The sequence below is a fragment of the Melanaphis sacchari genome, unplaced genomic scaffold, assembly GCF_002803265.2.
Source record: "Melanaphis sacchari strain LSU unplaced genomic scaffold, SCAv2.0 Contig24_pilon_pilon, whole genome shotgun sequence".
Taxonomy (NCBI): domain Eukaryota; kingdom Metazoa; phylum Arthropoda; class Insecta; order Hemiptera; family Aphididae; genus Melanaphis; species Melanaphis sacchari.
In genome coordinates, this window is record NW_020271125.1 from 2,752,210 (window position 1) to 2,767,374 (window position 15,165).

Below are 15,165 nucleotides of genomic sequence, written 5' to 3' on the forward strand. Positions count from 1 at the left end.
TTCGTAAAAAAAATAGTCATGCATTTAAGGTATCATTATCGTTATTCCGTGACATATTGTAGTTATCTAACGATGCGTCTATAAATAGTACTTTTCTATTCGAAGACTCGCATTTATATACGGTATATACGCCCAAATTAAAAAAGGTTCAAAACAAACAGATGTTACAATTATTTTAACTTATTTAACTATACTTATATAAACCAATCGTGAATTTTATTCCATAAAAATAAATACGATTTGAACTTACATTTTTGTAAATTAAAAAGAAAAACCTTTTCTCGTTCTTGGCTAATTTATTAGGAGGAAAATAATATAATTTCACGGTGGGATTTAATTGTAGTTTTTAGGGATAAAAGTAACACTATCGCAATGATTTATAATGTTTTAAGGTCGGTGGTAGAAAACAAATATTAGCTATGTAAAAACAAACGAAAAAAGGAATCCATATCAAAACAATAAAAATAAATAGAGTTCTTAATTGTTTTCGTACACACACACACACATATACATTATATATAAGCTTATTCTGTATGGCTATGCCCTTGATAAATCAAATAATGCCAGTAGATTTATCCTGTCTTAAACTTTCTTAAAAGTAAAGTAAATTATTCATATTTTTAATACAGCCATTTGGTTATTCTTAAACAATTATAAAATGCTGGTCAAAAATTGTGTACAATAAATATTTTATTTTTTGTATCTAATGACAACCCTGAAAATTGTTTTTTATGAATCTAAAAATCCCTGTATGAGTACGACTTTAAAACGCAAAATTTAAAAACTGATTTCAAAGTACACATTTTTAGGTATAGATGTACCTATGTAACAAAATTCAAAACTTGAAATCTGGTAAACTTGATTGTAGATCGCTTCTACTATAAACTCACCACACATACACATTTCCTTTTATAAAAATATATTAATTTAAGTTTATTAAAATATACGGTTTATTTTCAATATAAAATTCTTTCATATTTACAAAAAACAGCCTTGCACAATATTTATTCACATAAATCTTGTTCAATGTTAGTCTGTGACGTCAAAAGTAGTGCCTAACTGCAGTTGTTGGTAATCTCAACAGCAATTTCGAGATGTTGATTATAATAGTGCAGCCCAAGGGAAATCACTAATGTAGTAAAAAAAAAAAATATATATATATATAAATACTTCACATTAAATAAATGGGCTTAAAAATTATATATATATTTTTATTACCTATATATGTAGTGCCGCAATATTATAGCAAAGAAAAAAAATAATGAGAAATCATGAATACTTGAGATGTTTTTTCCGACTGCACGATATTATAATATTAAATTTTAATGATAGTTGCATAATTTTCAGTCAGAGTATTATTTAAGCAAATATTCAATTAAAATGACAGAATAATCATGTAGGTAGATTTATAAATCATAAATTATTATTATTATTATAATTTATAACATTTATCAATATTCGCCAACAAAATGTTATCAACAAATCACGCTAGATAGTTAAGTTTTTCTTTCTACAATAACCCTATTTTTTATTGATTTTTAATAATATACTAATATATTAAGTGTATAAGAAATACGAGTCATAATAATTTAAATTAATAATCTCGAAGTCTTAAAGTTTGGAAAAGCATTCAAATTGTCTACAGAGTTCAAGTTTATAATTTAATCCGGGTTTACTATTGTGCTTGCTGGTAACTGAGATTTATTAATTTACCTTTAATATATATGTATACGCATATACATTTTATATATAACAATAATTTTGATGTCATATCATACTCTGAATATAAGAAAATGTCGGTATACGTTCTGAGATATTCTATTTCAATCATATAATATTTATTGAGTTGTACAACGGACACAGTACATATAATATATTTATAAACTTTTTAATAAACATTATAAATTATAATAATATATAAAACATTTTTATGATAGTTTCTATTAAAAACTCATCGAATTTAATTTGAATTTAATTACATTATCACAAATTAAAATTGAATAATTACAACATATGACGACAATCATTAATTGTCATATAAAAGTTTTGTATTTGGTGTAATATCATAAAAAAAAAAAAAGTTATTATATTTTTTCTTGTTTAGTATATTTTTTTTTTCATATCACTAAAAATTGTGTATGAAATGTTATATTTTATGAAATGTATGTTATTATAATATTATACATATTATTATATACTTTACTTATATGATACACATATAAAATTATTGGTTTATTCAGTAATTCAATTTAATTAATGCACAATATCCAAACACAAGACTGTTTTCGAGGCGTTAAATTAATTAAGAGTTGTTTATTTAAGGGTATTACATGTATTGTTTGTCTTTAGACCGAATATTCTCTCTCTTTTTTTCTCTTCTTTCTTTTGAACACGAAAAATAATTATCACACTTGTAGTTAACTCCATTACGTTCAGTGAACTGGAAATTAAAATATTTATAAACTATAAACAAAAAAACAAATTTATTCAAATTTTCTTTTTTAATAAAATAAACAAAACTCTTGGAAATACAGATATTAAAAAAATTATAAATGATGGTACGAGATGTAAGTACTGTATATTCTTACATTTCTCAATTAAATTTAACCGTAGTATTATATTCTAAAAAATCATAAATTTAAACTATTAAAAATGCTTTAATTATTTAATTAAATGTTACTATACAAAATGGATGCAGAAGACATATCATATACAACATTTATTATATAACTTCTTTTTATAATAAACTACTTGTAAATATTATTATAATTCGACATAAAAATATAATTTACAGTAAACATATACATTTTCAATATTTTATGCAACTGTGCTTAAATACATTTTTTAAAATTAATTTAAAAATATAAAAATATAAACCTTTTCATTTTATTCACATTATGTTAATTATATTTTTAATTATATCATTTCATTTCATCAATATTTAGGGTAGATTACTTAATTTTTTTGATGACTTGTAGAATTCGATAACAGATTCTGAGTGGAGGCACATTTAAAACTGACACAATAAATAAATTAAAGTTTGAGTAAAAAAAAAAAAAAAAAAAAAAATAGAAACTTACTAAAAAAAGATAGACTGATGATTTTCACGATCCAAGTAAATCAAATTAGCCCATAATTTCAAAAAGTAATTCCATTTTTTTTTTTTTTTTTTTTAACTAAATATTTAATATTTATATTTTTAATGTGTATACATTCTTATTATTATTAATTATTGTTTAATTATTTTCTAAAACATAATCGAAATGATAAATATATATATATTTGTTGGCATTTTAGCAAAAGAGAACACCTTGAATACAATAACTCGTTTTTAACTATATGTTTTTAAATGAAAACCAAGTATAGTTATCAGTGTTATCACCATTTTTATATCTTTAACAACGAATTTATTGGTATTATAAATTTTATAATTTTAATGTACTCAAGAATTATATTTTTTTAAATTGTTTTATGTGATTTTTAGAAATTTCTTCTGTGGTAGTTATAACTTATTTCAAACAAATTAGTTTTTTTTTTTTTTTACACTGTCAGATGATAAATCAAAACAGATATTTTTTTCTGAAAAATGATACATCTCAATTAAAATTTGAACTAACAGTTTCTGAGTTATCAAACATAATATATTGTTGATAATAGCTCGAAATAACTGACAGAAAAGATATGTGAGTGATGATGATTTGAAAATTTGAGAGTTTAATATTAATATATTTATGAATCAATTGTATAGTTTATAAAAATTGTCCGAGTATCAAAGTATTATAAGAACTGGACTAAATGTTACATATATTTTATATTTTATAATGGTCAGTAAGAACTATATTATTGTTATTATATAAGTATTAAATTATTCAGAAACTGTTTGTCCAAATTCTGATTTAAATGTGTCATAATTTACATCAATATAGCTGATGGCTGATATATTATTTATAGGTACCTAATTTACAGTAAAAAAGGGTAATTTTAATTTAAAATAAAGAATATTACTCCTTGAATGGTATAAAAAAATCTAAGTATACAAAGACATGATCTTAAAATATTCTTAAAAATCCAAAAAACAGAATAAATAATGCATTAATTAACGATAAAAAGGCATTTCGAGCAAATTACCGTGTATTATATTCGTTCAAAATTTCTGATTATAGGCTGCGATATTCCGATCATTAAACGAAAAATATATGAATCTTAAGTAGGATATTTAAATGATAATATGTATTAGACTGAACGAAATCTAAAATGGATACTATAGTAATGATAAAAAAAAAAACATAATAATAATAATAACATTAAATATTTTCAAAGAAAATTTGATAGTTTTTATTTTTTTGAAAGATTATTTTAAAGGACCAGTATTATACAGTTGACGAAGATACGGCGATGAGTTAAAATAAAAAATAACATAAAGTAGTGAGTTATACATTATAACAACAGCAGCCGCTGCCGAGGTTATAATATCGTTAGCGACACGTTCGTAAAGCTAATTTCCGGTCAGAGGTCGCTTTAATGATTTCCGATTACGGACCGAAATTCGACGACGAGCCATCTTCTAATACGGCTTCTTAACAGAATAAACACAATGATCGACGATAGACCTTGGAGTGCCTGCATAATAACTATTATTATTTAGCGTAATATATTATATTTTAGCGTACAAAGGGATTCCGTTGATGTTGCGGGATATGCAATGTGTACTATATGTATTATATTATGTGTGACACCATCAGGCAACAGTTATTATCATTATTATTATCATAATCAGAGAATCAAGACCAACTCGAGTGTTTCAACTGCACACTTAGGCAAACAACAACTTTCACGCTCCACTTACGCCCCTATTTTTAGTCTTACAAAAACGCTGTCCTAGCCTACTGACGATAGTTAACCCCTAATCTGGTTCCCTCGTGTTCTGTAGAGCGTCATCGCCATTCTGATAAATATATAACTATTATTATTATTATTATTATTATTATTATTATAGACACGTGTATTGATCATGTCTCGAAAACTGTACCACAGAGATAGTTCTAATAAATGATCGGGTCGAACCTTGATAATTTTTCTTCTACTCCATCTTCTGTTTCTAGGTCAATTCGGTCCAGCAATAGCGCTAATCGCTGCATCATATACAGGCTGCGATCCGTACCTGACTGTGGCCATATTGACCGTGGGTGTGGGTCTCAACGGCGCCATTTACTCGGGATTCAAAGTCAACCATCTAGACATATCGCCGCGGTTCGCTGGAATACTGATGAGCCTGACCAATTGCTTGGCCAACTTAGCTGGATTGTTGGCCCCGATCGTTGCCGGCTACGTTATCGACAAAAGGGTAAGTCGAAAATTGTAATGTGTAAGGATGGTGACAGGTGAACACAAGTGTATATCGTGGAACGTTATTACTTGTATTAATTAAGGTCATACACCTTTTAAATTATGTCACAGGTGGGCATATTTAAATATCATATTATTTGGTGTACTATTGATAATTTGTATTGAATTTGAGCTTATAGGTATCTACTTACGAATATGTACTTATTAGTCAAATATTATTATAAAATACTGAAAATAAAAGTTTACAACTTGAATAATAAGATATCGAGATCAAACGCAACATCACCATTTGAATAAGGAAAGGAAAATTGCTATTTTATCGTGAATTCATCATATTCCTAATTATGACTTATTATCCCTTCCGATTTAATAATTCTCTTTTTAGTTAGGTTTTTGAGCTATCGATTCAATTATTAATTTGGTTTTTTATTCTTTTATTTTTGAGACTTTATTCAATGACTGAACACAAATGCTTAAAAATAATGGTCGCGTTTGGTAGCCTGAGGTATACCTGTATTTTTCTACACGAAAAAAATATACTTTTCAACTAATTATTATATAGTTGCCCTGAAAAAACAACGTTTTAATTAAAAACATCTTTAAAAAAAAAATAAAAAAAATATGCATGAAAAAAGTACGAAAACACAAAAATCTACCTTATGTATTAATGTCTCCGAATAAAAATATATAATAGATTCTTAGTAGCTAATTCTTGATATTATTTTTTCTTAGCATTATCTTTAAATTAAAAAAAACTTTTGGTAAAAAAAAAAAAAATTAGTTTTACAATTTTAAAACATTACATATAATAAATTCCAACTTATATTGCAATAATAAGTTATTTTCTTTTTCAATGATAATACGAACAAAACTTAAGTAGATACACTCAGACATTCAGTATCTGTGCATTTAAAATAGCATATTATATTAACACGATGAGTAGCTTATTATATGTTTATTAGAAAAATATTTTGGTGTAAAAAAATATTTAGTCAAAGCTTAAGAGATATATTAGGTATAATATTTATTTCTAATTTATCTTTATTAATGTTTTAATATCAAAATCTTGTATTTAAAAACCCAAGTCTACTATTATAGACTATAATATTATGATATTTAATGAGATAGTTTAATAAAACTACTTCAAACGTGATACTTAATTATATTTTTATAAAAGTTCTTATAAATAATAACTGACATTAATAATAAATACATATATGATACCAATAAAAATAAATATACAATTAATACGTAAAATAATTGATTTGAATTAATAATACCTAAAATATGCAAATACTTAAGTTATGAGAATAATTTTAAATACGTTTAGATTTTGGTCATTTTAACATGCATAGAATATCGTATAATTGATGTCATGTTTAACTATTATACCATGTAAAATATATAATTTCAAAATTTTAAAACCTCAAAATTATTTCCGCATATTATTATTATGTCTATAAAACAAACATTATATTATTAACGTGTGTTCTGTTAAATCGAATAATGTATTACGTGACTAGAATTTTTTCATGTCCTGAGGAAAGCTACTGTAAAATTTCAGATAAAGTGTTCTATACATGTTTGACGAAATTCCACTATAAAATATTATGGAAACTTTATATAAACTCAGTTGCTCAAACCCTAATAGTATAGAAGAATACAAATAATACAATAAAAAGAAAATCTTACAGTACATAATCATAATATCGCTATTTATGTTCGTCGTAATTAATTTAATAATGCCGTTTATAAATATGGTAATTTTATTTTTTTATTTTGTTATTACCCAAATAAAATAAATATAGGTCTTAAATACTTTATTAAAAATATATGTATATTCTGAAATGAAATTTTCTTTTTTTTTATATATATATATAAAATTTGTGATTAACTTAATCGTATATCACAAATACGTGTTTTATACAACGTTTTCGTGTAAACCTCCATCCAGAGTTTGCATGTTAAATTATACTTAATGAAATTACAATGTTTACTACCCTATAATGTTTTAAACCTAAGTAAGGAGTGAATATTGTATTTTACATATAATAAATTTGCATTAAGCTGATCTGATTACTACTTTTAAACTTCTATAACGATTGATCGTAATACTTATTATTAGTTATATTTTGTGCAATGTACCTAAAATGGTATTTTATAATACTAAGTTTACCAAAAATTCATCTTAGATATTCTTTATATAATATGTAAAGAATTCGTTCGTGAGGGATAGAGGGAATATCTACTTGAATAATAAATAAGTATCTTATATGATATAAATATGTGTGTGCAAATGTATATTTCAACAAAGTACATTCAAATTTTGCAATACAAAATAGTAAGGATTACTGTAGAACTTTATATGACATATAATATGGTATGTTACAAAGTTTAAGTAAATCCGTTCAACAATATTATAATATGTATATAAATATATATTTGTTTGTTTATAAATGAATAATACACATTTCAATATGTAATAAGTAATTATAAATAGTTTTAAAATTTTGTTGAAACGATGTAAGTAGGTAGTCAAAAAGTGTAGCAATCTTTAAATTACACTTATAAGTATTCATTATTTTAATGAATATTATTAAAAATAAATATATACATGTTAATTTACATATTTTACAGTGTAAACAAACATGTTCCTATTTAAATCAATATTCTATATTATTTTATTTTTTTTACAAAATATTTAACTATCTATAACAATATTATAGTTAAGGCACTTTCGAAATACAATAATATAATGAATTCATATCACGTGTTATGCGCACATATAAGTATATGTATATAAATAAATAAAGTATATATATATATATATTTTTTTTAATACCGTCTAACATCAAAATTAAACGCTATAATTAATTAAACATTATATTTAAGTCATTATTATAAATTTCAATAAAAAATTTAAATTTAATAAAAATTTATATTTTAGTAAAATGCTATTTGCATTAATAATAATTAATAATATTTTCTTTATTCAAAAAAGTAATTGTTTACCACAATGAAGTTATCTTAACAATAGCTTAATGGGCTAATGGAAGTATTAAGGCCTTGTATAAAATATATTTTATTATTTACTATTGTTATATTTATTCAAAGCACTTAACTTAGAATATTTTTTCATAAAAAAAAAAAATGTATGTTTATAAAATGATAAAGCTTATTAATAACAGCTTTAAATATTATGTATTATAATATGTTTATGTGTAAAAGATTTTCAAAATGTCTTATTGAAAAAAATTAAGTAAAATTAAGACTTTTTTAAATCTTTAATTTATTAAAAAATAATAATAATAATAATAATAATAACAAAATGAACACTTTTTATGGCAGTTACCCAGCTTTTAATTTAATATAAATTATTTTATTTTTGTGACATTAAGGTCATATTTTATTAGACTCAAAAGTAGATTTGTAAAGACAGCAAATCGTGTTATCAACTAAATAGCTGTAAAACTAATATTAATACAATCTTTTGACGATAAAATGTTACCTTCAATAATTTTAACACATATGTTAATAATTGTATTATATTGACTATAACTGTAATATATTATTTTATTTCTAAAAAAACTTCTAATACACTTATAGTTTTTATAAAATATCAACTTCTCACATGTTTAATTTTGTTTCTGTTAATTTCTATTGATAACCAATGAATAATGTCAATGTTAAAATTTGGATTTTTAATTTTATTAAGTTTTTTTAAGTTATTAAATTTTCCACATTACACTCTGGATTTTGAAAACGATATTGATAGCGTTAGGATTATATGATCCTTAAACGAGTTTTAATTCATCAACGTATAGTGATTTAATTCAAGATATTGTTATCACATGTATATATATATATATATATATATTATATAAGACATATTACTCAATATTCAAATTAGGACGATGGTTAATCTGATCTCTCTCGAATTACCATAGCAAATAAGAAACTTAACCCAAAACGATGACAACCTGTTTAATCCGGATTAAAAACGTCTGGATAACACCCGAACCATGAAATAGGTATAACCTATAATGTGTAATAATAATTATACTTACGTCTCACCTATACATTATTATAAATTTTAATATATACGATACCGATACGGTCGTGTTAATACCAAAAACGCAACGCACGAGATGCGTATAATATTATACCTAACAATATTATATATAGTTGATCATAATATCAATCGATCCCATTGCCAGCCATAATATACCAACCCAAATAATGTATACACACACACACATATATATATTTATATATGTATATTAATAATACCTATACGTTACGATAGTCTATAATATGACGTGCATGATAAAATATATTTTACTCTAAAATTAATTTTTCGTCTTATGTTTGTTTAACATTTCAGCCCACCCAAGCAGCCTGGAGAGTCGTATTCATAACATCGGCAGTCGTGTACATGGTGTGCTGTACAATTTATCTGGTATTTGGCAACGGCACTCGTCAACCGTGGGACAATCCGTCTAACGATCAAATTAACTTGGAGCACAAGAAAAATAAAAAGAAGAATAAGATGGCCATGGACATCGAGGACACCGTTCAATGAACGGCGAACCCCAACGTCGTACCCACTATCACCCTACACTCAACAGCCCCAGCTCACCAATCCTCCTCCCAAAATAATCATGCAATCACCCACGTCCCATTAAATCAACTACCATCTCAGTCGAATCGCGCGAGTATTGCATTTATATTGCATCTACATATGCGCATGCACGTTTTTGTGTAAAAATTTATATAAGGAGAGTACCAAGCACGATGGATACAACAATTTGCATATTAAGCGTGGATGTGTTTATGTAAAAGTGAATATTATGTTTGTTAACAAAACAAAAAGTAAAGCACATCTGTGAAAGGTTTGAAATATATATATATATATATAAAAAAAAAAGGATAATTCTTCGTAAAAGTATATTATATAATATAATATTGTTGATAAATGTATACACACTTTATTTATTATTTCGTTTAAAAAAAAACTTAATTTTTTTAGATTTACATTTAACTTACTTGGGTGTCGAATCTTGACACCATAGAAAGCACATTCTATTAATTATATTTATAATTATATTTTTTTATAATAATTATTAATGAATAATAAAAAAAAAAAAGTCGATGTTAGATCATTATTGTATATTTTTAAAAATAAAACTTATTTAATGGATAAAATATGAAAATAAGTTGAATTTTTCGTTCTATATTTGACTATTTAGCTTCTTTTTTTTAAAAAAAAAATAAAAATATATATGAAAAATTGTGATATTGTTAGAAGTATATTGTTGCTCCGGAAAAGTACATAGCCTGATGTGTTCTTGATTTTTTCAAAATTTATGTCTTCCCCATTTAAAAACATTAATTATTCCCTCTCAATTTTCCGATTATACTTCAATAGATTGTAAGTAAAAAAGAGTAAACGCAATAAGATTAAAATATATTTGATTAATTATATAAATTAAAAAAAAGAAAAACAAAAAAAAAACATAATTTGATTATTATTATATGATCTTGTGTTCCTTCGACTAGCTCAATATATTCGTTGTTTTAGACATGCATATTTTGATAAAAGATGTGCGAAATGTAACTAAAAATTAAAATAATCTTAAGCAATAAATAAAATAGGTCATTATATTTGTTTTTCTGTAGGTGACATTTTTTGAGAGCGTGTACGGTGATCTGGGCATTTCACGAAAGGGGAAATTATTCAAAAATTTCTCATTAATTTCTTTCACATTTTGTCAGTATTTTTTTTTCACATATCTATTATAAAATTATTAATTATATTATTATCGCTGCATATTTTTTTTCCAATGTGATAGTTATTATATTTATTAAATTATTCGTTAAAAGATTTATTATTATAGTAATAAAGTTAATTTTTATGTTTAAGGGTCTGTTTCTGGATTACATATATTATTGTTGTATTCATTTTTAGGATTTGTCGTTTAGTGAGAATGATAATATTATTACTGTTACAAATATTAATAATTATACTACATTTTTAATTAAAAGAAAAAATACGTTATGATAGTTATTTATTAGAAATCCATTAAAAACTACTCTATGTACCATAAATGTTATAGGATAATATATATTTATATATATATATTTATATAATATACGTAGAATATAAAAAAAATGTATCAATTTTTTTTCCAAATTACTACTATAGTTGAGTCGATAAGTTACCAAAAATCAAAACAAAAAAAAAATATATATATTATAATAATAATAATTAAAACAAAACTCAATAAACAGCAAATGACGAGAAATATATCTTAAATCACTGCTCTATCGAAATAAAAAAAAAACTATCAAACCTATTATATATATATATAATATATATTTGTTTATAATATACATGGCTCATTATTTAGTAGATAGTTTATTATTATCTTAACGTTATGTTAATTTTTTTTTACTTTATCCTTATATTTAACAGGGTAATAGTATTATTTAAATTTAGGTCAAATAATATTATATAGTACCTAACTTAAGTTCATACCATTGTTTGATAATAATGATGATAATATTATTATTATTATTATTATTATTACGTAGGATATATTTAATTTAATTTATTTATTTATTTACTATTTTTTTTTTTTTTTTTTACCTTTAATTTGTATTTTTTCGCACGTTACTTAAGCACAGTTAATTTTTATCACTGACTTTAAAATTTTACTTATAACTAGCAAGCATATTGATTATTTTTTTTAACCCTTGTATGTTGATAATGTACTATGAAGACCGAAACAATTTTGTCTCTCCGAACCAAGTTTATTTATATAATATAATGCAACTTATTATAACCATCAATTGGTGCATTTTCTGGTGACTAATTAATATCGTTCTTATAATTTGGAAGGGGTCCATTTAGAAGGAGGGGTAAACGTTATTTCGGAGAGAAAAACCCAATCGTTATTTCAAATAATATACAAACAAAATACAAGGGTTAAAAGAGTACCTAATTATTTATTCAATTAATGTATTTTAAAAAGAAGCGCGATCCAATTTAAATGAACATTTATTAATCCGATACCACCTGCGTGCGATGCTGTATCGTACGTTTTACTGTACTTATATTGATATAAAATAAAACAAAATTAAATGACTGTTCATTAGTTGAAATTATGTGTTTATTATTGTTTAGGTTGTCAATTATTATTCTAGAAATAAATACATGAGTTGTCAATAACTGTTATTATTGTTGTTTTTTTTTTTTTTTGTATCCTGAATAGAATCACCCTATTTCGACGACTCATTTATTTCGTTGTATCATTTCAAAAGACAACCGACTTAAATGAGACCTTGCGCAAAATTATTGAAAATATTTTAAATACAATATTGATAAATGAGTTTTATTTACAGATATGCAACGTGATCCATTCACTGGATTTGAATATTTTCGAAATATACGACAAGACGACAGTCAGTGCATGCGTGTATTTGTCGTCATTGACATATTATACCATCATATTGAGATTGATGAGATAAGAGGGCAAGCAAAGAAATACATTTTCCGCCTCCTCTATGTTCGTCACAATAACGAACAAATTAAAAGAAGAATTACTGCAGTGGAGCTCAATCCATGGCTGTACAAATAATAATATCTTCTCTTGTGATGTGTAATTTTCAATCTAAATAAAAAAATACCTAAATAAATAAATATAACCTGAAGATAGAAATTCCAAACTTTTCCATTGGAGTTTTCAACTCCAAAACTGGTAATAATACGCCAAAATCAATGAAGTGTTCAACAAGACTTGTTCAAAGATTATGAGTAAACTTTCAGTTTCGACAGTCACTTTTAAGACGTATTATATGATTATGTAAATTTGACGAATAGAGTCAACCTTATAAGTCAAAACAGCGGTCAAATTCGACATGGGTTCGAGAATAAGATACCATCTATAAGTCGCAAATACGTAGGTATTTTAAAAATATTTATAAAAATCGTGTCAAAGCACAAAAGCATGTATAACTATGATGGAAAATATTATATATTATACGTATAGTTGTACATAATATAACGTGTACGCTGTGCACTTGCTTAGCACGCAACGTGAATTTCACATGCGTAAAATTCATACGTGTAATATTATTTTTTTTTATTATTATAAAAATTATTATATATTTATACATTGCTTTGATACGTGTTAGTTTATCCCTCTACTCTGTTCCCGTGCACATTTTTTGTGCGGAACATTGATATTATTATTATAATATACGACAATCAGCATATTATATAAAATGCGAATCGATTTTCATATTTAACAGTTACATCACAATAAACAAGGTTTTGACAACTAACATTTATTTTGTTGTTTAGAGTCAGACGAGTAATGTATATGTACATTTATGAAAAAAATTTAAAACGCTTTAGGTTTTAACATTTTATGTATCATTTCAATGTTCTTACTCTATGGGTTGTGTTAATTTTTGAAAATCCATTTTTGATCATCGCCGATGTTAAGTTTTTAAATATTTTCTTGTGAAGAAACCTCTTGTATAAGGTAAATGAAGTGTAAGTAGCATAGCTAGTATAGCTAGTGTGTTGTAGGTACATTACAATTGCTTTTTTAAACTTGAAATGCTTGATAAGATAACCATCTGCTTAATATTCGGTTTGTGTGTATGCACCAATATGTAATTAACGAACAAAATGATTATTCAATCCAATTTTTATGTATTGTGAGTTTGTGGTTTAAAATATTTTATTACTGATTTATTTTAAATCCATCGGGTTATAATTAATTATTATCACATTAGTGCAGGTAGTAGTAGAATCACACAAAATGATAAACCACTTGGTTATTTCATTTTATTTATGTAATTTAAATGCATATTAGCCTTTTATTCCACCATAAATATATACAACGTAATGTACGTAACTCAACATTATTATGTATTACTGAAACATAATATTTTGTCATTGATAATCATTTATTGTTTGTTCCAATCAAATATTAAGCTGAATTTTAACCTCTCAGTTATGTAAACTATAAGTTTTTGATGTTTTTTCATAACGATTGGTAAGAATTTTTTTTTTTTTTTTTTTTTAAATTCAAATAGTCACTTTTAATAAAAATCCAGATTGATATTACATCATTATACTGTAATTATTGAACAATATAACTATTATAAGGAAACCAAGAGAAACACGATGTCACAGTGTTTATATCGTAAGACAAATATTTATAGGTATTAAGCTAAACCAAATTATAATATGACATCGCCTGCGTGCTCATCTTTGAATACAGTATACACTTAACGGCGTGACGGCGTTGATCTGAAATATTTCTATACGTTTTTTGCTGTGTATAAGACGTGTTAATTTATCAACCGGAATGATTCTATTTTCTTTTCTGGCCATTTTAATTCGGCCAAGGAATTCGATCAATATTCTGCTAAAACGAGGATGGATACACACCTGAAACCACTTGAAGAAAATAGTTTTTTCTGTCAGTCGTATATTTGTACCACTGGACAACCTGTCGTTTTACTTTGGATAAAACTACGTTATCCGTTTTGATTAAGGACGATAGGAGAACAGTTCGGTGTTTTTAAATCGATTGCCCCACACAGGCGACTATATAATACGATTCTCTCGGTTGTATTGGAACGTAATTGAAATTAAAGACGGGTGCGCGTAGAGTTAAAATGTGAAGAAGAAAAAGGTTTATAATATAAAACTCTTAACCACCGCCAGTGGCCACAAAACCCAGTATAATATATAGGTACTCTTCGAACGATAATGATAAATAAATAATATTGTTACTAAAA

At 24.8% G+C, this 15,165-nt stretch overlaps 1 protein-coding gene across 3 annotated transcripts in view; it reads left to right on the plus strand.

The window, feature by feature from the left end:
• LOC112594960 (putative inorganic phosphate cotransporter) overlaps positions 1-10,265 on the plus strand; it is a 71,355-nt gene extending 61,090 nt beyond the window's left edge. For all 3 annotated transcript variants that reach the window (XM_025340004.1, XM_025340002.1, XM_025340003.1), the window contains 2 exons: positions 5,103-5,344; positions 9,731-10,265. In XM_025340004.1, coding sequence (XP_025195789.1) covers positions 5,103-5,344; positions 9,731-9,928 — 440 coding nt within the window. In that variant the 3' untranslated portion in view covers positions 9,929-10,265. The remainder of the gene's footprint in view (positions 1-5,102; positions 5,345-9,730) is intronic.
• Positions 10,266-15,165: the final 4,900 nt, after the last annotated feature.